General features: G+C 31.7%; 2 protein-coding genes and 1 long non-coding RNA gene across 3 annotated transcripts; all 3 read left to right on the top strand.

The window, feature by feature from the left end:
- Window positions 1-3,807: 3,807 nt before the first annotated feature.
- LOC129287038 (uncharacterized) lies at window positions 3,808-9,185 on the top strand. The gene is made up of 2 exons (XM_054923182.1): window positions 3,808-3,836; window positions 7,690-9,185. The coding sequence occupies exon 2, from the start codon at window positions 7,692-7,694 to the stop codon at window positions 8,745-8,747; it is 1,056 nt and encodes a 351-aa protein (XP_054779157.1). The 5' UTR covers window positions 3,808-3,836; window positions 7,690-7,691; the 3' UTR covers window positions 8,748-9,185.
- A 1,094-nt stretch (window positions 9,186-10,279) lies between these two features.
- LOC129287037 (disease resistance protein At4g27190-like) lies at window positions 10,280-11,548 on the top strand. The gene is made up of 3 exons (XM_054923180.1): window positions 10,280-10,932; window positions 11,035-11,257; window positions 11,460-11,548. Exons 1-3 carry the CDS (start codon window positions 10,308-10,310, stop codon window positions 11,524-11,526), a joined length of 915 nt encoding a protein of 304 aa, XP_054779155.1. The 5' UTR covers window positions 10,280-10,307; the 3' UTR covers window positions 11,527-11,548.
- Window positions 11,549-21,059: 9,511 nt separating this feature from the next.
- LOC129285059 (uncharacterized) lies at window positions 21,060-23,279 on the top strand. The gene is made up of 4 exons (XR_008587070.1): window positions 21,060-21,294; window positions 21,513-21,604; window positions 22,575-22,648; window positions 22,756-23,279. It is a non-coding gene; the product is annotated as an uncharacterized LOC129285059 (long non-coding RNA).
- The last annotated feature ends 685 nt before the right edge of the window (window positions 23,280-23,964 follow it).

The following is a 23,964-nucleotide window of genomic DNA, read 5'->3' as shown; positions in this document are numbered from 1 at the left end:
TTTTGACTTTGGTTTGTAAGTTATGAAGTTATTTATTTGAGAAAAGATGTCTAGACCCTTAATAGGTTTTAAAGAATAAGTTTTCTATTAAAACTATTTGTGTATCAAACCAAAGCTAATGAATGAGTTTTTATTGTTTATAGTTGGATGGACACTAGAATCGCTAGGTTTGAATATTTTTGAAAAAGATAAAAATGTTTTGTATTATTTGCCCTAGGATCTTTGATTTTATAATTGTGGGAAAATGCTACAATAACTTGGATTTCAAATCTTCTTTTTGAAATGGGATCTAAGTAAAACTTTTTTTTTATCATGATAGACTTTTTCCTGCCACAGTATTTGGTGTAGAAATTGTTTTATATATTTAAGAAAATTTTTTTTACCATGGTAAAACTTGTTAAAGTTGGTTTGTCAACAAATTTCACCATGCAAATATTTTATCCACTAAAACATCTATTAGTTTCAAAACACGCTGTCAAAGTTTCTAAAACTTCCAAATTGACACCAAAACCATTAACTAATGTGTAGGACTTTTGAACACATCACACACATATGGAACAATAGATACACACCTCAAATTTTATGCTAGTACCTATAATATTTATAGATGCATCGCAGCCACTCAACACAGCTTAAAATGAACAATAATAGTTGTAAAACATAAAGCAACACAACTCATCATATAATCATTTGATGTTCCAAAATGTATTAAACGTCACCGCCATGAGAGTCAAAAAGACATTCTCATGGTTATCATAGTTAATTGTTAAGCCAAAAGAGGAGTCACATGCTCACTTTACAAAATAAAATGCCTTAGGTTAGCAAATGTACATATTACATGCTAAAACGAGGCTTTAACAATAAAAGGTGTTCCATACACTAAAACTATTGCTTGGATTCTTCTCCAGTTAAGCTCTTCCTTGAAAAAAATAGTTAATCACAGGAAATGAGACATGAGGGCCCCCGGTAACCAAATTAAAATGTCATGATGCATGAACATGCAAATAATCATGTGAATTGCTAAGTAGGCAAATAAACAAATTTGAACACACACCAATATTTCAATTTGCACACAATTATGCATGACAATACCATATTTCCACCTTACATCATGCTGGATACTCTAGCTCACCTGGCTAGAGATAAGTTAGTACAAGCCACACATGCCATCCATTGGGTTAAATAAGGATATACCACGCACCATGCGATAAGAACCAACACACATAGCTCCTAACCTTACACACTAACTATGTGATCCAAAACACATTGCTTTCCACATTTAATCAAAACACATTTTTATCATGCTTATAAGTGCAATAACTTAGTTGAAAACACAAGTTATCATATCATAGCCTCACTTGACAACACAATTTTCCAAAACACATATATTTATTTTCAAATGCATATTTTCATAAGACAAATATTCATATCAAAATTTCACACCATCAGTTACAAGTCATACACCAAAAACAAGTTAGAATAGTTACCTTCCTTCCTTATATGCGAAGTTCCCTGAATATGCAAATAGCCATTCACCACAGTGTCAACACCACAATCTACACAATATAATAATGCAAATTTTACATTAATAAATTCTAATTAGGGCTAATCATAACACTCAAACACTAATCTTAGGATTAGGTTAATTAATTTCATTAATCCTAGCACTTCCCATACACTTATATGATTAAACTTAGTCCCAACAATTCTCATTATACTCCTCTTGTATAGATTTAACATCTTATAATTCAACATCACTAATATGTCAATTTCAAACTTAAGGTTTCAAATTGAATCATCCTTTGACCATAAACAACACCAAACTATTTAAACAACATTTATTTAACCTCAAACAACACTTAAAATTCAGATTTATAAAGTGGGTATTTCTGAAAATGAAACCCTAACACCCAAAGCTATTTAAGTCCTTGAAGAGAAGGGATTGGAGGCTAGCATAAAGATTAAACAAACTTACTTTAAAGATTTGGATCCAAAAAACGTGCCTTAAGGTTGGAGACTTCAAGATCTTAGCCGTGCTCCCAAAAAAATCGTCCACAACTACCTCAAAACCTTTACTTTTGGGTATGTCATGAAGACAAATCTAATATTCAAATTTTTATACCACAACAGATGTACCATGAGTCACGATGCACGGTACAAAAATGGGGCACTTCATTAAAACCCATCAGGTGGGCCCAACTCAACCTAGCATCTGTATTTTGAATCTATTTAACCTTTATACGTGTTTCTAGGTCCATTTTAGCCTAAATTTAAGTGCCTAAACTACCATTAAACCTCCTTAAACTTAATTTTGTTTACTCAATCAAACCTCAATTATCACTATCCCAAATTTAATTCCCTCAATTCAACCTCAACAAAATACATAAATCCCAAGGTAAAATCCTCAAAATTCATGTTTCACATAATTAAACTCCTATAAAAACTAGAATATTACATTACCAATATAATCAGATATGCACTTTAGACCCTATATTTTTCCACTTGGGGGTACCTTTTTTTATTGTATTACTCCACATCTATCCTAAATTATAAAATAATTTGAGACAAAATTATACATGTTAATAAAGCTCAATAATAATACTTTACAAATTTACTTTTTTAAAATAAAACTATAAACTTTTCAAAATGCCCCTACACACTTAATCATTCCACTACAATATCATTTCAACTCTCTTTTTCTATTTAAAAGGTAATATTAAAAAAGTATTATTAATGAAACTTTATTTTTATCAAATTATTTTATATTTTGAGATAATAAAATACCTTCAAGATTGTCTTATAATTTGAGGTGGATTGAAAGGTCAACAACCCGCAAATGCAAACCAACTGGCTTAAATTGCTACCATTACGCCTACTGTTAGCATAATACCATAAGACTTGAGAAGATATCAATGATTAGACTAAAAAAAAATGTTCTACCTTAAATTGGGAGCATGTCCTAATCAAATGCAAATCAAAATATTCACAATCAAATACATAATTGCAATAATTCACATAAAGAAAAATTAATTTTAAAAAATAGTATAGATTTGAGTTGCGTAGAGCTGGATGGCTTACTACATCTCCCCATGATTTTCACCTGAAAGATGATAAACACTAAAGTATAACAATATATTCATAAGCTGACCGGGACAAAAAAAACAATATATTCATAAAAGAGAAAAAAGAAATAGGTCACTATTATCTTGCCCAATTATTAGGACATGAATGATTACGTGGTATTTCTATTATTTTATATTCAACTAAAGTTCAAAATAACTTTTGTCAATGGCAAAGCCCATGTTGCATTTTTTTTAAAAGTTGAAGAAATAATTTACACAATAAATAAATTCAAAGTCTATAATTCTATTGAACTTAAGGTTCAGTGGGTAATTTATTCATTTATTCTATCATTTATATTATTTTAACTCTTGTTAATTTGTTATTAATACTTTTAACTTATTTTTAAATTTATAATCCATTTGTTTTGATCTAATTAGAAATAAGAACATAAGTTTAAGTACTTAATTCTTTAAAGTTAAACTCCAGAAAATTTACCGACATCTCATTAATTATATAACCTCATAAATAAGTCAGACGAGAAATTTTTGAGCTTTTTTTTTTTAAAAAAAAAAAGAGGGATGCACCGAAAAATACTGGCTGACTATTTGGTATTTTACTATTCAAGCGGAAAGAAGAATGGTAGTTGGTTAACTAACAAGTCAAAGTCGATATGGCGCCAAAAATAAAAGGATAAGATGAAGGCGTTATCCATTAAACAACATTATTATCTGAGGCCATTAAGGTTTTTGAGTTGGGTGAGGAAGCACCGTTGGGTACGTACTACGATTCATTCTTTTCATTGATCTGTTCAGTCTTGCCAACTTCTTACATATGCTTTTTTTTTTTCTTTGGGTCAAATTTCTTACATATTAATGATTTAGAAGTACAAATAGCTGATTTGTTAGAAGTACCAATTAATCTATTATTCAACTTTGTTTCTAATCTTATTAATTACGGATGGAGTGCTATTAGAAGGATTCTTACAATTCTATAATTCGTAGCTTTTCTTTTTCAATTCTGTGCTTAGCAAATTAGTTACGAAATTTGGTTTAAATCTAGATTGGATGCAATATTGATTATCTTTAATCCTTTTATTATAGCATCATATCTTTTAAGAGTATCCACCATTCCATTCGGTTTTTTTATTGGCAGAAAAATCGCTTCATGTTTATGGAAACTGTGTTTATAATATAATAAAGGCTGAATCTAATGAAAAAGCTAGTATGTACCTTACAATATAATCAAGATTTGAATCTCATCTAGAAAAAAATACTCATATTTAATGCTATCTTGCCATCAATAGAGGGATACCTTGTAAGCCATTGAAAAAATATTTAGTACTATACTTAAATTATTTTTTAAATATAATAATTTATTGTATAAGTATTATACACGTGGTTGAAAACGAAACAGAAGATTTAAATTTATTTAAAAATATATTTGTATAAATAATTTTTTTGGTGAATATTTATATAAATAATTTATATATAATATAATTATACAGCTTTTACAATCACGAGTATTATGTACGTTGCTCTTGTGGTTCTCTTGTGATAAGAAATACTAACAAAATCTCCACTAGTATAGTTTAATTAGAACAAAAATCCAATTGTATGTATTTGTCCGCCAGCGGGCGGCAGGTTTCTTGCATTACAGTGTATTGATTTAAAAAAAATAATATAAAAATATTGTATTCAATTCCATTTTGTGGTCAAGTTTTTAGTCAAAATATGATAGTTACTATATGATTATTCAATAATGATATAATAAATATATGTTATATACAAACTGTAACATCCTGATTTTTATATAATAAAGAAATTGTGGAATTTAGGTTTTGAGAAAAAAAATAATAATAATAGGAATTTATATTATTTGAGGTTATTTAGAAATGATATTATGGTTAGGTATTTAATTATAAATTTAAAAATTTAAATTTAAAATCACATAAGCAATATTTAGTTAAGATATAATACATAAATAATTTTTTATTGTGTGTTAAAAAAAAGAGAAGGTAGAAGGAACAAAAAAAAAGGAGGGTGGAAGGTTGTTGTTTTTAAGTCCCACATTGGTTAGATGAGGGAAGAGAAGAGGTGCCTTTATGTATAAAAAGGAGGGGGTGTGTGCATTAGGAAGCATGAGAGGCTAAGATACAATTTAGAAGAAATTGCAACTTTTGGCCCAAAGGTTTGAATAATTAAATTCGAACCTATAATTTTTTTAAATATAATTTTGGGACCACAATCCCATTTTTATATTATTTTTCTCTCTTCCTCTCACATTGCTCGGCGTTTTTCTTACAAGGGGGGATTATTTTCTTTTTCTTCAGATATGTTCTAACTTTCCTGTTTAGATTAGCATTTAAAAATTTATTTAATTACAAAATTAATTTTATAGTTATTTTCTAAATAATATTAGCTTTCTAGTGATATGATTATTTTGTAGGATAGAGTAAATATTCTGATTAGGATTTTTCTATAGGATAGTTAATCTGATGACATGATGGAGTAAAAATATAGGTTAAAACTCTTAGGGATATAATAAATATTATAGAATATTTTTTTTTTGAGGTTGAAACTCATGTTTAAGAATTTTTGAGTTAAAATCTAGATCTATATGATTAAATTTATGTGGAATCTGAGACGTAGGGATAAACCTATGATTATTAAATATTTATTTAAGTATGAATAGGTATTTTTGAGGTTCTAGAAAGGTGATTTGAGGCTTCAGGATAATTCTAAAATTTTTAATTTATTTTTGGATGAATTTTTAGAATATAGAAGGATGAAATTGTGATACTAGAAGTGAATTGAGGATAAAAAAAAATAGTTCATTAGGGTATGAGAATTTTAGAAAAGAATTTGGGAAGTTAAATGAGGCATAAATCTTAAATTAGTGTTAATATGGACTATAGATCTAAGACTTTCTAACTCTTTAAATTAGAGTTATTTATTTTAATATAAAATTAATATATAGTATTGTGAAATAATTATGTAGATTATATTGACAAAGATAGTAGTGAAAAAGGAGTTGTGAAGGGGAACTTATTATTCAAGACACAAGGTAACCATTATTAATGTGTTGTGATGGGTGTGTTTATGAATGATTATTTGTTGTTTTATTGTTTGAAAAATTATGAATTATTGAAAATAAATATTGTATATACTTGTTTGAAATTATTGCCAAGTGGGTTAAAAGATTTATTTTTGTTTATCATGATGAGATATTATTGTTCGGATATATTTCTGTTTGGATATTTGAATGATGCATGACTTGTCAGGGTATTTAATGTATGGTGTTAATGGGAATTTCTGTTCGGTTAATTATTACCACGTGGTAAGCCCTCATTGGACCCAATGAGTGGCGTGTCGCTTGGTCCAACTCACCTTTGGCCGGGTGATTTGGCGTCCGAGCATGGTGAAAGGAGGATATAAGGTGCAGTCATGCAATTAAATACTCGTTCGGTTTGTTTGAAAATATTGTTCGGTTAAATGTTTTGTGTGCCCACTAGCAATCGCATGATTAGTTACATCCGCATGCATCATTACATATTAATTTTTGGTTACTGGGACTTTTAAGTCTCATTCCCCGTGGTTAATATTTTTACAGGAGCGAGTCCGGCCGATAAAGCACCAGAGGTGTAATTATGGTGTATGAGACACCATCTTTTACGTTGCCTCTTATTTTGAATTATACAATGTATCTTGTGCCAACTTAGGACATATCTTCTTTGTGGAGCATGTAAACTCTAATCCTTTTTAATAAATGCATTTATATGTTCAAGAGGATTATGTCTGTCCCTTTTAATTATGACCTGATTTGAATAACATGCTATGAGGATCATATCTGTCCCTCATGGTTCTAATTGCTTTTCGAAATATTTTAAGACCTGTGGTATATTGTCTTGGATGTATCATGGTAGAAATTTTTCTACCATGATAAGGGTACGATAAGGGTTCAACGAAAAAAAAATGAGTTGTTAAATTAATAATTTGCGAAAAATCGGTTTGTAAATTTGAGGGTGTTACACAAACAACCTCAATTGCATGAGTAAGTTAATGATGGAGATGGTGTTGAGCTAAAGGCATTGTTATTTAAAGACCTTCATCAAACAAATAAGTGTTTTGGATTTAATTGTTTTTAAAACTATTATTACCTTTTTTTAATATAAAGAAAAACATAACCATTAGTTTTAATAATTTTATTGAGTTATTCCTATAATTTTTTCCAGTATTTTTAGTTATATAATTTCAATAAGATTGAGTGATGTTTATTATTTGAATCTTTATAATTTTAATATTTTCAGCGTTTTTAACTTTTATAAAAATTGAAAACATTGAAAAAAATTAAAAAGACTAACAACAAAATTTGATAAAATTAAAAGAATCAATGATTATATTTTTTTTAAAAAAAAACAATTCTAAGTATATTAGAAAACAGCTTTTTTTAAAATAAAATAAAAGAATGGGAGGAGAAGCCAAACATGCCCAAAACACCCTACAAACAACAGATTTGGATAAACCGATAACGAGCTTTGTCCTCCGCTATCTATCCTCCAAATACTTATTAGCTACGTTCTTCTATTTAACTAACTCTAACGTTAGTTTTCCCTCGTCACATGCATAGGTATGAAGGGCACGCCATTTTACATATTTGGACAACTTACTGTGGAGGGTAGAGACGAACAAATGAAGTTTAGTAGTAGCAAAGCACATGCTGTCACCAAAAAGGAGCCACATGATTTATATCCAATCCAAGTAGCTCAGCCATTTGGCAAAACTGAGACACTGGATCTTATTCAAAAAGAAAAAGCAGAGCCATTTGGGAGAAGAAAACCACTTGATTTTTCCAACGAGTCCAGAGCATTGAAGGAGTATGATCAACCGCTGATACAATCATCAACGTTTAAAGACAAGGAGAGAAGGAATTTATTGCTGCAATTGAGCCACATAAGAGATCTTATCAGGCTTCTGTTGAATTATCCTGTAAAAAAAGTGCATGATAGCCAACTCAAGGCTTGGATTCGTGAAGCATCAAATAGGAAACATTCACTTCAAGATTTGAATCGCCTACTTTCTCAAAAGCCCCTTAAATGCTTTCAAGGCCTTTTACCAATAGACATATTAGAGATCGTAGAAACAGGCTGGAGTTGGAGTTCCATATATGGTTACTATTATGGGATCCCTCAAGACATTCTTAGTCTTGCTGCGAAACTTGCTGTGGATCAACTGGTTCAAACTTTACTATCTGAGGATGATCATGCACGTGACATACATCATATCTTGTTATCTACTGGAGATGCAGCTGAGAAAAGACTAGTCATGGAAAAGGTAGAATCAGTCTTGAAAGACAATGAAGTTATGCTTCGTCTTCATGAAACCTTCAATCAAGTCATACTTATCGATGCCTCAAATTACCAGAGTCAAGCGGAGGTCCATGTTCGACAACAGATAGCTCAACACCTTCAGCTTCCTGCGATGATGGAAGGCAATGATGATTTGCTTAAAACAAGTATTGAAAAAGAGATGTCAAGCAAGAGATACTTAGTGCTTCTGGTGGATAGAGATGCTGATGAAGAGCCTTTGGACCCACGGAAAATGGGTTTTCCAGAGACACAACTTCCTGGAGTTGTGGTGTTAATTACTTCTGAATCTCCAAAGCAAGTTAATGATGAATTAATATAGCAATGGATCTGAATATCAAGACAAAGGATCACTTGTTGCCATGGGAGGTCTTCTGTCGCAATGTAAGCAATGAGCTTCTATGTTCACCTAATGCAATCCAAACAATAGCAATTCAGATAGTTGAAGAGTGTGGTAGCAATCTTCTTGCCATTTCTATAGTAGCAAATTCACTAAGGAGTGAGAAAGATGTCAAACGTTGGGAAGATGCTGTTGTTAAATTGCATTTGCTTCATCCTTCCTATTGCTTAACTGTGTTTCATGGTCAGAGCAGGGTGATGGTTAATGCATTCATAAACTTCATCTGGCATGATTTAAGTACGACACAAAAGCATTGTCTTACATCATGTTTGTTCATTCCTGGTATCAAATTTGGGAAGATTGAAAATGAATTGATCAGTGATTGGATTTCTAATCAATTAGTGGTTGCTGGTGAAGCTCAAAAATGAATCTGACAGTGATTGGATTTCTTCCCAACTGGTGCCCGGTGGGGAAGGAGAGCTTATCTTGAGAAAGCTAGTGGACTGTTTTGTCTTGTTGCAATTTAAAGACACTAATTCAAGGTATATCCAAATGCCAGAAGACATCTATTCTATTTTGCAATCATTAAACAATCAGAATCCTTTGTTCTTGAAAAAATCTGGGAAAGGGTTGGTTGAACCGCCAAATACTGAGCTATGGCATAATTCTGTACACATTGATTTAGCAGACAATAAGCTATCTGAGTTACCCTTGACCCCAAATTGTCTTGAACTCAAAGTGTTAATGTTACACAACAATGACAACTTGACAAAAATCCCATCCCTTTTCTTCTTCAAAATGCCCATTCTTTTCTTCCTGGATTTATCCTACACCAGTATAAAAGAACTGCCAAGCTCCTTTTTTGAGTTGGAATAACTTAGAGAACTTTCTATGAAAGGTTGCGAGCGCTTCAAGAAACTACCTCCAGAGGTTGGAAGACTGAAGAAACTTGAGAAGCTTGATCTTGACAAGACTCAAATCATACATTTGCCAGCAGAGATCCAAGAGTTGACCAATCTCCAAAGTTTGACACTTTGTTTATATGAGTATCGTGGCAAGAAAAGCAAACAATATACTAGCTCAACAATTGTTCCTTTTGGGGTGATTTCCAAACTTCAGGTGTTAAAACATTTAAGCATTGATGTAAACCCCAATGATGAGAGATGGCAAGAGAATGTACAAGTTATTCTACCAGAAATCTTGGCATTGCATTGCTTGGAAACTATTAGTTTATACATTCCAGAACCAAAACTGCTGAATCTTTTGCCAGCTCACATTTTTAAGCTTGATTTTAGATTCATTGTTGGCCAACATATGTCACGAATCATATCAGGTGCGCTACCCTCAGCTGAAGAAAAATTTAAACAGAGTGAGTGTAGCTTAATGTTTGTGAAAGGTGTTGATGTCCCTCATGAAATAAAAGATGTTGTCAGATATAGCAAGGCTTTATTCCTAGATCGACACTTGACCATCAAAGATCTTTCTGTATTTGGCATGACAAATATACAATTACAAGTGTGCTTATTGGCTGAGTGTAAAGAAATGCAAACAATTGTTGATGGAAGATACTCAAGAAGTGAGGATATATTTCCTCGTTTGCTATTATTGAGCGTATCCTACATGAAGAATCTAAGAAGCATTTGTGAAGGAGAAATTCATTCCAGTCACTGTTTTGGTATGTTGAAGTCCTTGACATTGCACAATTGCCCCAAGTTATCAACTATTTTCACCTTGAATTTTATAAGCAATCTTTCACTCTTAAAGGTGCTTGCAGTCAAAGGTTGTCCAAAAGTAAGTGCTTTAATATCTTGTGGATCGTCCAAACTCAAAGCAGGAACTTTTCTCTCAAAATTGAGAACAATGATACTTATCCATCTTCCTGAGCTGATCAGCATATCCAATGGATTACACATGGGTCCAAGTTTGGAAAATATTGGAATTTATGATTGCCCTAAACTTCAGAGCTTTTCCAAGATGGAATTGTCAAGCAAAAATTTGAAAATCATCAAAGGAGAAACTAAGTGGTGGGAGGCACTAACATGGAGTGAAGCAGAATGGGGAAAAATAGGTCAGCCATCAATGTTTGATAGCATATTTTCCCCAATCAATCAAGAGGCTGATATTATAAGTCAATTAGATTTCAATGATGATATTGATGATAGTACAGGTAAGTAATCCCAAAAATATTTTATTTGCATTATATATTAATGACATAAATGTTACCTTAGCTTAATGAATTCCTCTGCATTGTTAAATATGATCACAACAGGTGGGATGGTGGATGAGCCATTGCAGGCTTCTAGTGAGAGGGTCTTCAAGGGCACAAAGCTAAATGCCAACAGGCCAACACCATTACAACTTGGAAGCAGAAAATCTGTTATGAATTCAGGAAAGACGCACATTCCAAGGCCACCCGTATTAATACATAGTCATAAAAGCAGTGGACCTGCCAAAAATATAGACACAAACCCATTAGAGGTTTTCCATTCAAGGTATGCTTACTGAAAATTTATTGATGCATCTCGTTTGTTTCTCGGGGAAAACTTGAAATTTTTATGCAATGTTTAGTAGGTAGAAAAATGCTTCCTAGAAAGAAAATGAGAAATGCACATCTTTTGTTTCCTTTCTAGAAAACATTTTTTTGTATACCAAACATGATATTAGTCCCTATCTAAAACAATCAAACATATGCAGAGGTTCAAGTGGAGCATGCCCTGTGGAACAGCCCTTGTTATGGACAACACTTGCAACAACTCACTAAAGACTGATACAAATTAGATGTAAGCTTTGTATATTCCAGGCTTGTGGGCGGTCACTCCTCATACCTAACATGAGAGTAGTTCTAGTTGGGATAATTGTAGTGTTATCTTCTTGAAACAGTCCTTGATCTTTGTTCTGTAAATTAAAATCTTTCACTTCCTTTTCATTTGTGAATTGTCTTTTTTTTTTTTCCTTTTTTAGCAAAACGTTTTTAATTGTTGAATAGTACCAAAACTAGAATTGTTACATATTTACTTCAGATTATAATGAGTTTGTAGTTACAAATATAATAACTTATCACGCCATAGAAGAGCATGCCTTTGCACAGACGGTAGAGTTAATGAAACTATTCCCTTCATAATGTAAGTTTTGGGGCGTATAAATTTGAAGATATTGAATGTATACAGGACACGAAATGTGCCGTTGCTTGACTTCAATTGTAAATGATTGTTGATATTAGTGTTTAGTACTAACAGCACCGTTTACGTTGTTAATTAAGAAACGTGACCAAGGCTTGGTAAGCATAATCCAAATCAGAGAACAAAAGTGGAATAGAATGAACCACAGGTTCATAATATCGTAGATCCATTTCCAATCTATTAAGGTTGTCACTTGTAATATGAATAATAGTATTAATAATAATAAAAAAATCTATGTAATCAAACCCCTTCAATTATGAAAGCATCAAATTGTCCAGGTTTTTAATTAGTCCACTAATATATAAGTTTTTCCTTTTAATTATTATTTTTCCTGGAATGAAAATGAAAGCATATACATAAAGCAGCAAAGCATGGTTACATGATATAGCCTCTACACGCTGATTATTCCTCCTCCTGAATCTTAAGGCTTCCCATTGGCATGTTATAGGATCCTCATGGACGGTACAGATTTACTGGATAATATTTTTCACATTTTAATATTTTTTATTTTAAAATATAGAATACAAAGTAAAAATAATCTATTAATGTTAGTTGTCAAAAAAAAAACATTCATGATAAAAAATAAAATAAAGTCACCTAAATTATCCAAATTTAAACTTGAATGGTCTAACTCTACCGTTTGAAAACAATAATATAAAGCAGAAAAAGGGGATCCATATAAAACGTAGTTGTACAAAACACTGAAGCCCCGACTTAGTTATGACGCAAGAAATAAGACATAGAGATCTCTTAATGCAGTGGCCTGGGATTTTAGTTTCATCCTTGAGGGTCGTGGCTATGGCGAAGATAGAATGTTTTGAGGCTGAAAGTAAAATTATCTTGGAGACTTAAAATATTGTAATTTATTTATTTTCATATCACTTTTCTAACTTTTTAAACTACAAAATCAGATTAATTTTTTTTATAAAGAGAAAATAAAACAAAACAAAGCAAACACAAAGCAAAAAAAGAAGAAAGACAGAAAACTAAGGAGGCTCAAAGAGAACATTCCTGTAGAGGTCTTCAGCTTGAAGATAATGAAATCTCTGTGAAATATTCAGTGCTTTCTTTACACATCCATCTGCATCATGGTTATTAGCTCTAGCAATAAGATCAACCCATATCCTCCAATCCCTTTTTAGCATCTCATGTGCTTCTTGTATAATTGGGGCATATTCATGAAAGTTTATATCACCTCCCTGGAGAAGGTTAACCGCATCTGAGCAATCAAAGAACAAAGTTCCAACCCGAATTCCTTCATCCTAAGCAAACTTTAAGCCCATAAGACATGCCCATAACTTAGCAAAAAGCGCATCACCTTCATGAAATCTAACAAGAAATCCACCTGTCAAAACATCATTTCCATCTTTGACTAAACCTCCACATAGAGTTGGGCAAACGAGTTGAGCCCGCGGGCTAACTCATGTAACCCACAAATTTGATAGGTTGGGTTGAACAAATTAGCCCATTTTTTAAAACAGGTTGGGCTAGCCCAACCGCAAAACTAGCAGGCTAAAACGGGCTAGCCTGCAAGCTAGCATATTTTTTTAAAATAATTTTTTATTTTTAATCACATTATATCTTTTTATAAATCTACAATAATGATAATATTTCTCAAATATATAATTTAGGACTCCCAAATATGTTCTTTACATTTAAAATATAGTGTAAATCTTTTTTGCAAATAAAATTTTTGTTATAGTTTGTAAATCAATAATTTATTAGTTTTCATAAAAATATTTTGAATATATATTGTTTATTAATCTCATAAGATCTATTAATTGAAATCATAAATATAAATTCATTGAGAAAAATAATATGGGTTTATATTTAAATTTTTTTCATTGAGAAAGATAACACTTCTAAACGAGAAGATGATTGATAGTAAAAATCTAGCAAAATGAATTTGTTGATTGAATTCTATATTTATTTTATTTATGTACAAGTTCTTTAATTGTTAATTTGCTTTAAAATATGAAATAAATATATATTTATATTATATAAATTTTAAATTGTTAAAAAAATTTGATAAATTTTTGTGGGCCAGCCCGTGGGTTGGCTAGCCTACTAGAAAATGAGTTGGGTTGAATTTTTTAACCTGATTTATTTGACAGGCTAGCCCAACCTAACTCGCAAAAATGTCAGCCCATGCGGGCTAACCTGCAGGTTGACCCGTAACCTGTTTGCCCGGTGTTACCTCCACACCCTATTGCTCCTGTGCTAATCAAGTAAGCACCGTCAACAAAGATACTAAAGCTGTCAACATCCCGATTTACTACAAGGGAATGCTGAGATAATCCTTGCCTGCCAAGATTATTCAAGCCAAGCTCATTGTGACTTAAGCTCATACATCTAATAATACCTCTAGCATACGCCCCAATATTGACAATGATCGTATCCTTCCCTTAAAAAACAAATTCATTTCGTCTCTTCCACAAAAGCTAGCAAACAATAGAGAACTATTCAGTCCAATCCTCACCATTTCTACCCACATTAGAGCACAGGTTCCATTTAAACCAGTTCGATGCATTTAAGGTAAAAGGTTCTTCAATATGTTCAGGACGAACATTCCTAAGCCAGATTTCTTTTAAGAAGGCACAGTCCTAAAAAACATGTAAAATATCTTCACAATCATAATCACATCTAAAGCACTTAGCATCATCACACATACCTTGATTACTTCGCACTTCATTTGTCAACAATCTATCTTGTACAACCAGCCACAAAAAGGATTTACACCAAAATGGAATCTTCAATTTCAATAGCTTCCTATACACCTGCGAAGGAGTAATGTCATCATCACAACATAACTCATAGGTTGACTTGATAGTGAAGTGCCTATTATTTTTTTGGTCTCCAACAGACAGAGATTTACCTATTAGGAAGTGTAAATTGTTGTAGGCTCATTTCTAATAAGTCCCAAGTCTTCTTAATACCACTCTAAATTTTGGACCCAAGTTTGTTCCTTTCAATTTTTAGTAATAAGTTATCCCCATATTTGTACTTGGCACATACAACTCTAGTCCAAAGAGAATCCTTTTTGTGGATAAGCTCCTACCCTTTCTTTATCAAGAAGGCCTGATTTTGAGCGGTGAGAGATTTAATCCCCAAACCACCATTATCCTTATTCCGACAAACCTTATCCTAAGCCATTAGGTGAATCTTTCTTTTCTCTTGGGAAGAGCCTTAAAGAAAAGATCTAGCAAGATTCTTCACTTCATCATAAATTATAGTAGGAAGCAAAGCTGTTTGCATAGGATATTGGGGAATAGCAAATAGCACAGACTTGATTAAAGTATTCTGACCTGCCAAAGAAAGATTAGAAATCTTCCAATTATTCAATCTACTCTTAACCTTATCCATCATATACCCATATGTTGCTTTAGTAACATATTTATGATGCATAAGGACCCTTAGACATTTTTCAAGATCCACTGTACTGGAGAACCCAACAGTTTGAATAATTGATGCCTCCTAGGATGAGGTACATTAGCAAAATAAAGGACTTGAGACTTAGCTTGGTTAACTTTTTGATTTGAAACCATACAAAACTGAGAAAGGCAGTTCTTAATAACTTTACTTGATTAATACAAGCCTTCAAAAAAAATCACAAGATCATTAAAATTGTGAAGGCAGGTCCCAATTTTAAAAGTCTAATTGGTCGCCAAGCACTCTTATGAATTTCATCCTATATCATATGAGCTAAATTCTCAATATAAATCACAAACAGATAGGGGGATAAAGGATCACCTTGTCGAAGCCCACGAGTAGGAAAGAATTCCTCCATCTTGTAGCCATCCTAAAAAATTTGTAAACTAGAAGTGTCTAAGCATCTAGAGATAACATCAACCAATTTAATTGGAAGTTTTAATCCAACTAGATAATTCCAAACAAAATCCCATTTAATACAATCGTAAGCCTTCTCAAGGTCTATCTTAATGGCCATAAAACCTTTCTTTCCTTTCATATTTCTCATTGAGTGAATCACCTCCTATGCAACAATGATATTATTAGAACTTTTCCTTCCAGGCATGAAACTACACTGGTTGGGGGCAATAATAGAAGGTAAAATCCCTTTAATTCAATTAGAAATCACCTTCGTTATAATTTTGTAGATTACATTACACAAACTTATAGGTCTAAAATCATGAATAGTTTTTGGGTTCTCTTTCTTAAAAATAAGCACAATAAAAGTACCATTAATATCTCTAATTAAAGAGGGATCTCTGAAACTTCTTTGCACTATAGAGATTATAGAAGGCCCAATTAAGTTCCATTGGCTTTGGAAGAAAAGAGCATTCATCCCATCTAGTCCAGGAGATTTCAATGATCTTATGTCAAATAAAGCTCCACGAATCTCCTCGGCATCAAACATTCTAGATAATTGAGTGATTTGAACATTACCAACCTTCGAAAAGGAATGAAAGGACTGAATAGTATGTCTAGGTCCCCCATCATCCTTAAAAAGATTGGATAAGAAACTTCTAGCAATCTGAGCAATCTCTTTAGTATCATAAACCTAACTGCCATCCTCCTTCTTGAGAGCTTCAATTATATTCACTCTTCTTCGAGCATTAGCTTTAGCATGAAAATATCTAGTATTTTTATCACTAAAAACAAACCAGTCATACTTAGCTTTTTGCACCTAAAGGAGACTTTCTTACATAAGAATTTCCTCAAGTTCAAGCCAAAGTCTATATTGCAGCTCAATTATCACGAGTGCATTGAAACAAAGTTGGTCCATTTTATAGAGGCCTTCTAGCCTACAAATCAATAACTTTTTCTTGTTCTTGAGATGCCTAAAAGCTTCATCTTTTCCTTTCACAACAGCCTCAATAAAAGAACACATGTTTTCATTCTAGCTAGTTTGGTTATTCCAATTCTCATGTGCCAATTGATCAAACTCATTATGAAGAACTCAAGAAGTGACAAATCTAAATGGTTTAGGCCGTGAAGAACATGAAATAATGTCTTCATACAACTTAAGAATAATAGGCCTATGATTAGATTTGAAATAAGGTAAACTGACAACAGATACATTAGGAAATTTACACCTACCTTCCTCATTCATGAGCACATGATCAAGTTTACTCTCACACCTAGCTCTATGCCAGGTAAACAAAGGCCCTTTACACTCCATATCAATTAACTCCAATTCATCTACCACTAAGCAAAAATTATGATCAGCAGTAGTAGAATATCGAGATAAGGATAATATTTCATGGCTAGACAAAGTACAATTAAAGTCCCCTCCTATGAACCAGGGATAATTAATACTCATGTTAATACGCTTAAGTTCATTCCAAAGAAGATTTTTGTTAACAACATTTAGGCTTGTATACACAGTTGTGCCCTACCAATTTGTATCATTTTTCTTGACCTTAAAATGAATACATTGAGCATGACTACTAAGAATCTCAATTTTCTAGTCTAAATCATCCCACAAAAGCTAAAGACCTCTGCTATAACCTCTTGCATTTACAATATGAAAATTATTAAAACCCAGAGACTTAGCAATATTAACAGCATTAGAACTACTAGCTCGAGTTTCCACTATTGCCAAAACCTCCACCTTATATTTACACTTCAATTCTTTAATAAGGCATAGAAAAGAACGTGATCCAATGCCTCTAGAATTCCATATAAAATTCATAAAAACATATTAAAAAGAGTGGGCTTATAAGCCCGTATCAGTACCTTCACAAAAAGTGATGTCTATTTTAGACACGGCATCCAGCTCTTAAGGAAATAACTCAACATTAATAGGTAGCTGATTCACGACATGGCACCTACTAGCATCCTGGCCCGCTTCATTCACATGTTGATCAGCCTTCAACTTTAAAGAAATTGGCCCATTATCTATTTGAGGATTATCCCTACCAGACATTCACTTATTGTAATTAGTAAATGCATCAAATGAGTTTGGGCTAATAAAATCTAGCCCATTTCAACCTATGCTTGGTGCTACATTTTCTTTCTTTTTTCCTTTAACTTTCAATGTAGCTTTACTCTTTCCTCCCACTGAGGTCCACTTTGATTTATAGTTTACAACTTCCCTGCCAAATCTACGCTGCACCTCATATTTCTTTCCATGCATAATAGTGGAATTGTTATTAGCTTTACTTCCCTACTCACCAAATCCCAATTCTCCTTTCCCTTATTCGAACCAGTTGCAGCTCCCTTAAGCTTTGATTTTGGCATCTTCTTATGAAAATCTTGCTCAACAATCATATCAAGTCCGTATTTACTGCTAAAAACCATCTCTGGTGTGCCTTCGTCGTTCTGGCCCGTTTCTTAAGTGTCGTCAATCTCTCCTTGTTTTTTCAACATGATCACCTCCACCTTTTGGTCATCCCCTGATTGTATATTTCCAATAGACATATCTGTTTGTTGTTTCTCTTTAGTGAAATTGTCATTCATCTCTTTTTCTTGTTCATAGGTCTGAACTCGATCAAGACAAGCATTCAAATGATGCCCAAACTGGCCACAATGAAAGCAAATGAGATGAAGACCTTCGAACGCAATTTTATATTCTTCCCGATACACAGTGAAGACGGGCATAAGGGGTTTGCTTAAGTCAAGTTCAACACATATTCTAGCAAAGGCACCCTTATCATATATGAAAGTATATCAATCAACTTTTAGAATAGTACCAACTTTATCCCCTATCATCCTCAAAAATTCTATATTATATAATTCAACAGGAAAATCCAGGACACAAATCCAAGCTGCTATCCTTCATTGTATTTATGCTTTCCAAGGATTGAAATTAGGTCTCCATTTTTTCATAAGAGGATAGTGATCATCTATTATCTATGGTTGCTCTTGATAAGCATGGTCAATATCATCCTTGTTAGAAAAGGAGACAATAAACTATCCATTGCCTAGTAGTGTAATTCACATAGGATCCTTAATTTGCCACATTCTTATTAACCTAATTCTCCAAAACCTTAATGGGATATTACGTCCCAATAATTTCACAATAAGGGAATTTAACCAGGGCTTGCACTAGGCAAGATATGCTTATTGAAGGATCTTCAACTCTAGGATTTTCATGGACCTCTAATCTTCAGACAAGTCTTCCTACTCTGATTCTTCCTCACTCATTTTCCCTTTTGCCCTCTTAATAGCCTCCTGTGCCCTTAACTTCAAGGTAGCCCTTCCAGCCATGTATAATATCATCGGATTCATCATTGGGAGAAAGAAATCCTGCAGAATTCAAACTCAGCAAAGAATCCTTATAGGATATCTTTTTCCTAGAATTCAAGCCTTCATCCACCTTATCCTCCTTCCCACTCTGACGATATCTATCATTGTTCGTGCTGGAAAAAATAAAGTTGTTCCTTCCTTCATCAATTACCTCCAGGATCACCACCCTTTCCCTCACCACTGTTGCCTTCGTCGATCTCTAGACGCTCTCTCTTTTTCTCACTCATCTCTCCTTGGTCCTAAAACTTTTTTTCTTGATGCATGTGGTACTCACAATTCAAGGGTAATCAGATTAAATTTTTGTAATCAAGTAATTCTAACATTTCAGTTTTAATAGATAATATATTTAATTCATTTAAGTTGCATTTGGATTAATGGATTTAGATGTGGCAAACTCTTACATTTAACATTCATGTATTTAAAATTATTTATTTGAGTAGTTTAAAAAACTTCAAATGAAAGAAAGAGATGAATTGAGATTCAAAATAATAAGTTTATTTATATTTTTTAACTGACAAAAAATGAAAAAAATATGAGAGTTATAGATGTACAAATACTAAAAAAAGATGAAAAAGAACGAGACATTTGAAATAATTAGAATTTCAAATGATTGATATGAATTTGAAATTATAAAGATATTATAATTTGAAATGGATTTGTATGTCATTAAATCTATGATTTTTATATATCCTAATCCAAATCTTTATTAATTTAAATACATTATTAATTTATTTTATAATATGGTTTATCTTAAATAAGATTTAAAAAATTTTAATTTTTAAAAATTTCTTCCAGCAATGACAACTATTACTAGTATTGTAAAGTCAAAACTAAAATTGAATCGATATAGTCAAAAGTATTACCTCATCTAAAATTGGAGTTTTTTTTGCTCCCCCCAATTAGATAGAAAGTAAAAAACTCCAATAAGAAAATCAAAGTATTTGGAATCGGTAGTGACGAGAAGTAAATTAACAAAGCCACATTGCGCCATATTCAAGCAACATCAACATAGCAAAATTTTTTTCAATATGAAATGACGGCAATGACAGAAAACGATTCGTTTGAGAGAGAAGGAGAAATGAGAATTGCTAGATTGTGACAAGATGCTCCCCTTTTATATTGTGGCAGACTGACAATATATGAATGTTACTTATCTAATTAGATAATGATTAATTGATATCAAAAAATGGGAGTGATAGGTGTGGTGACATGTTGTGTAATGAATTTTTAATAGAAAGATGTAATTAACATGGTTTAATGAAAAAAGTAATAACAGGTTTTATTAGCAAAAAATAAATTTCTAATAAAAATATCTAATTAACATTAATATTTACCAGGAAAATTAATGTCCTGTTATATAGAGAATAAGTAAACATTATTTGAGACTTTAGGAGATTGGTAGCCTTAATAACCTTACATTAAACATGGCCCTGTGGCTAGGTGATTTAGGCAATCTGTTTCATAGTTTAATTTTTTTTTTTTGGTAAGTATAAGGGATAAGTTTAATTTCAGCAACATTAAGAATGATCTCTCTCAAGATATTAAAGATAAATAATAAATCTCTTTTAATTAAATTATTACATATTTTTAAAAAGTTTCATCCACGTGTTGGGAAGCACTAAAAGTTCTAGATGAAGGCTGCCAGGCTTGATATCGACAGTTATTGACTGAGCTTGAAGAATAGGACATGGGATAGTTGGGCATCTATCATTTTCATAATTTTCATTGGTAGACAATGAGGGAATGATTCTTATTCAATATTTCTTATATAGTAGATTAATTAATTTTTTTTTTTTTGAACTTCAATTTATGTGCTTTATTAAGGATCCATTTGAACAATTTTAAAATATAAAACTATTTTTATTTTTATTTTAAAAAATGAACTTCTAGAGAATGTATAAAAAAATTTATTAATTATAAAAATATTAAGTTTTAGTAATCATTCTTATATTAATAATTTTCTTTATTAATTTTTAGAATTGAGGGAATTTAGAAATATTAAACTGGTTTTTTTCTCAAAAATATGGCTTACTTATTAAATATGATTGATAATACCTATAATAGTTTCTTCTTCGGTAGATGGGTTGATTTGCACATTTGACATTGCTGGAGATATCGATGATGAAGATCATCTGGAATCAGTAAGTATGGGATTCCAATGCAGATGTGCCATTGTTTTTTAGTTTCACTAGTTATAATTAGCTTTCAAATTGATAAATATAAGATGTATATATCATTACGCAATGCATACATATTTAGAGCTTTAGATTTTGAAAAATCATTATCTTTGGTTGAGTTATTCTATACTTGAGTTTGGACTCCAGTACATTATTCATACAAATTGTTACCTAAAATGCAGGTTATTAATGTGGGAACTTCAATCTCAAAGGCGGGTTTTTTTGGTGAAAGTTGCCTGAAGCTTTGGTGTTTAACGCATATTGAAACCTTGAGGTATGTTATCTCCTTAAATTTGTTTGCTTGATAGTTATATAGTCCTCTCAGCACTTTGGTGGTGTAAATGACGATGTGCTTTGTGCCTTTATCTTGCATTCAGTTTTGTTAACAGTTGCCAAGGGCAATTCACACTGCTAAAAGCCTAAAATAACTATCATGTGAACTCATATTGTGTGTGGAGAATGATGGAACTGGTTTCGGTACTATCTAGATTTTAATTTGAATAGTCCAGATTTTTTTAATTTTAATTTTAATTTTATATTTTACAAAAATAAAATTTATAATTTTTTATAAATATATTCATCATCAATCTGAACAGTACTGATTTAATTTGAGTGATTCAATTTAATATTATAATTTTCATAAATTAACTATCTAAATGTATTCTAGATAATCTAAATTCAATATTAAATTTTTATTTGTAAGGTCTAGATTTAAGGTTTTTATTTTTATTTTTATTTTATATTTATTAAAATAAAAAATATTAAAAAATTAATAAAATAAAAAATTATTAAAAAATTTAATATTAAATCTGTCTTGTCTAGAGTACATTTAGATATTCAATTTATGAAAATTATAATATTAAATTGAATTACTCTGAATTTCAGATTGAATCAATACTGTCCAGATTGATGATGAATATATTTATCAAAAAAAATTATAAATTTTATTTTTATAAAATATAAAATTGAAATTGAAATTGAAAAAATATGGATCATCTAGATTAAAAATTTGAATGGTCCAGATAATCTGGATGATGAGCATCACGGTGCTCAGCAGAAACCGGTTCCGGAGAATGATAGTACTTCCAGCAGCACTGTCTGCAGAAGCAATTATATTCTATTGCACTTAATATGGATTTTGAGAACTTTCACATTCGTATCCTGACTCCTTTTCTCTTCTAAGTTTTATTTTGTTGCCTGTTTAGGTTGATTCTAATATTTTATTCTACTCTGATTCCTTATAGCATCTGGGATCGGAAAGATGCTAGAAATGAAGTAAACTTCACAGATGCTCTTCAAAGGTTGGAGCTTGGATAATGTGAGTTCTTCCCTCTCTAATGGAATATGTTTTAGCGAACTGGACTAGCACCATGCATATTCTGTACTCACAAATCCACAAACTGATATTGTTCTTTCTCTTGTTAGGTTGACTATTTTGTTGACTGTCACTACTCTAGAGAAGCTCAACAACAATGGGCGATTGGTGGCACTAATACTGGTGTTTTGGGCAACTTCCATGTGAATTATATATAATGGGGTGGCCATACAAGTGTTGTAAGGAGTGTGTAGCCCACGTCAAGAATTCACGGTGGACCTGGTTGTGACCAAGACTTTTTTGGATGGACAAGCGGGGAATACGACCGCCTTTGTTGCTGGCTGTCTGATGATTCACCTCAGGTGAATCGATTATGGATTTCGAGCATGTTGATAATGAAGTCTGAAAGAACTCGCGAGACAAATCGTCGTCAGCCTTACTAGCAAGGTTTCTATTGTTGTCTTTTGAACAAAATAGCGTTGGTTGTCAGGCATGTAACTGAGTGATTTCGAAACATTGGGGCTAGGCATTTGGGTATCTTGTGCGTGCCCATTTTTAAAGGCTGATTGATTGGCAACTTGTATCATATGGGTAGGGAGTATCATTGTTTTAATAAATTTATTGATTTGTTTTTTGTTGTTATGGAGTTTTAAAATGTAGATGTATATTGATTTCTCCTGAACAGTGTGGCAAAAATGTCTCAATTTCTTTTTTTTTTAATACCTCAACACAATTCAATGATTTAAAAACTAAATCAAACTAGATTGTCAGACTAGTTGAATTGTTAATTGAAACTGTTAACAATTCAGTTAGGACAAAAAACCATTTACAGAGTTGGATTCAATTAGATCGCTTGGGATCAAGAATTGAATTTGATTCTTAAAAATTGAACAGCTCAAAAACTGACCCACTTCTTTTTATTTTTTTAGAAAATGACTCATTTTTTAATTATTTAATGTTATATTATATCATGTAACTAATTAAATCATAGTAAATTTAAAATATTTAATTTTATTTTTAAGTCAAGTAACAATTTTATATTTATTTTATTATATACATATAATTTAATTATTAGTTTAACCTGATTAAATCATGTAAATTGTGAATCAATGATATTTTTGGTTTAATATTCAGCCTAGTTTCTGATAATATTGATGCAATTAAAGAATTTTAAATGTCTAAAGCAACTTTTGATATATTTTCTCTTCATCCTTTTTCTTATAATTGTGTTATAATTAGTAGGACCCTCTTCCACCTTTCATTTCCCCAAATTATTATGGAGTATGTTTCAAAGATGGTGTAACTAGAGAATCAGAATG

This window comes from Prosopis cineraria, unplaced genomic scaffold, assembly GCF_029017545.1.
Source record: "Prosopis cineraria cultivar Desert tree isolate PC_DT_omini unplaced genomic scaffold, ASM2901754v1 PC11, whole genome shotgun sequence".
Lineage (NCBI taxonomy): Eukaryota > Viridiplantae > Streptophyta > Magnoliopsida > Fabales > Fabaceae > Prosopis > Prosopis cineraria.
This window is presented reverse-complemented; position numbering and strand designations above follow the sequence as displayed.

Coding starts and splice junctions, on each gene's coding strand:
- LOC129287038 (XM_054923182.1), top strand. CDS start 7,692: ATGAAGGGCACGCCATTTTACATATTTGGACAACTTACTGTGGAGGGT.
- LOC129287037 (XM_054923180.1), top strand. CDS start 10,308: ATGCAAACAATTGTTGATGGAAGATACTCAAGAAGTGAGGATATATTT. Junction 10,933..11,034: donor TGATATTGATGATAGTACAG/GTAAGTAATCCC, acceptor TGATCACAACAG/GTGGGATGGTGGATGAGCCA. Junction 11,258..11,459: donor TTAGAGGTTTTCCATTCAAG/GTATGCTTACTG, acceptor AAACATATGCAG/AGGTTCAAGTGGAGCATGCC.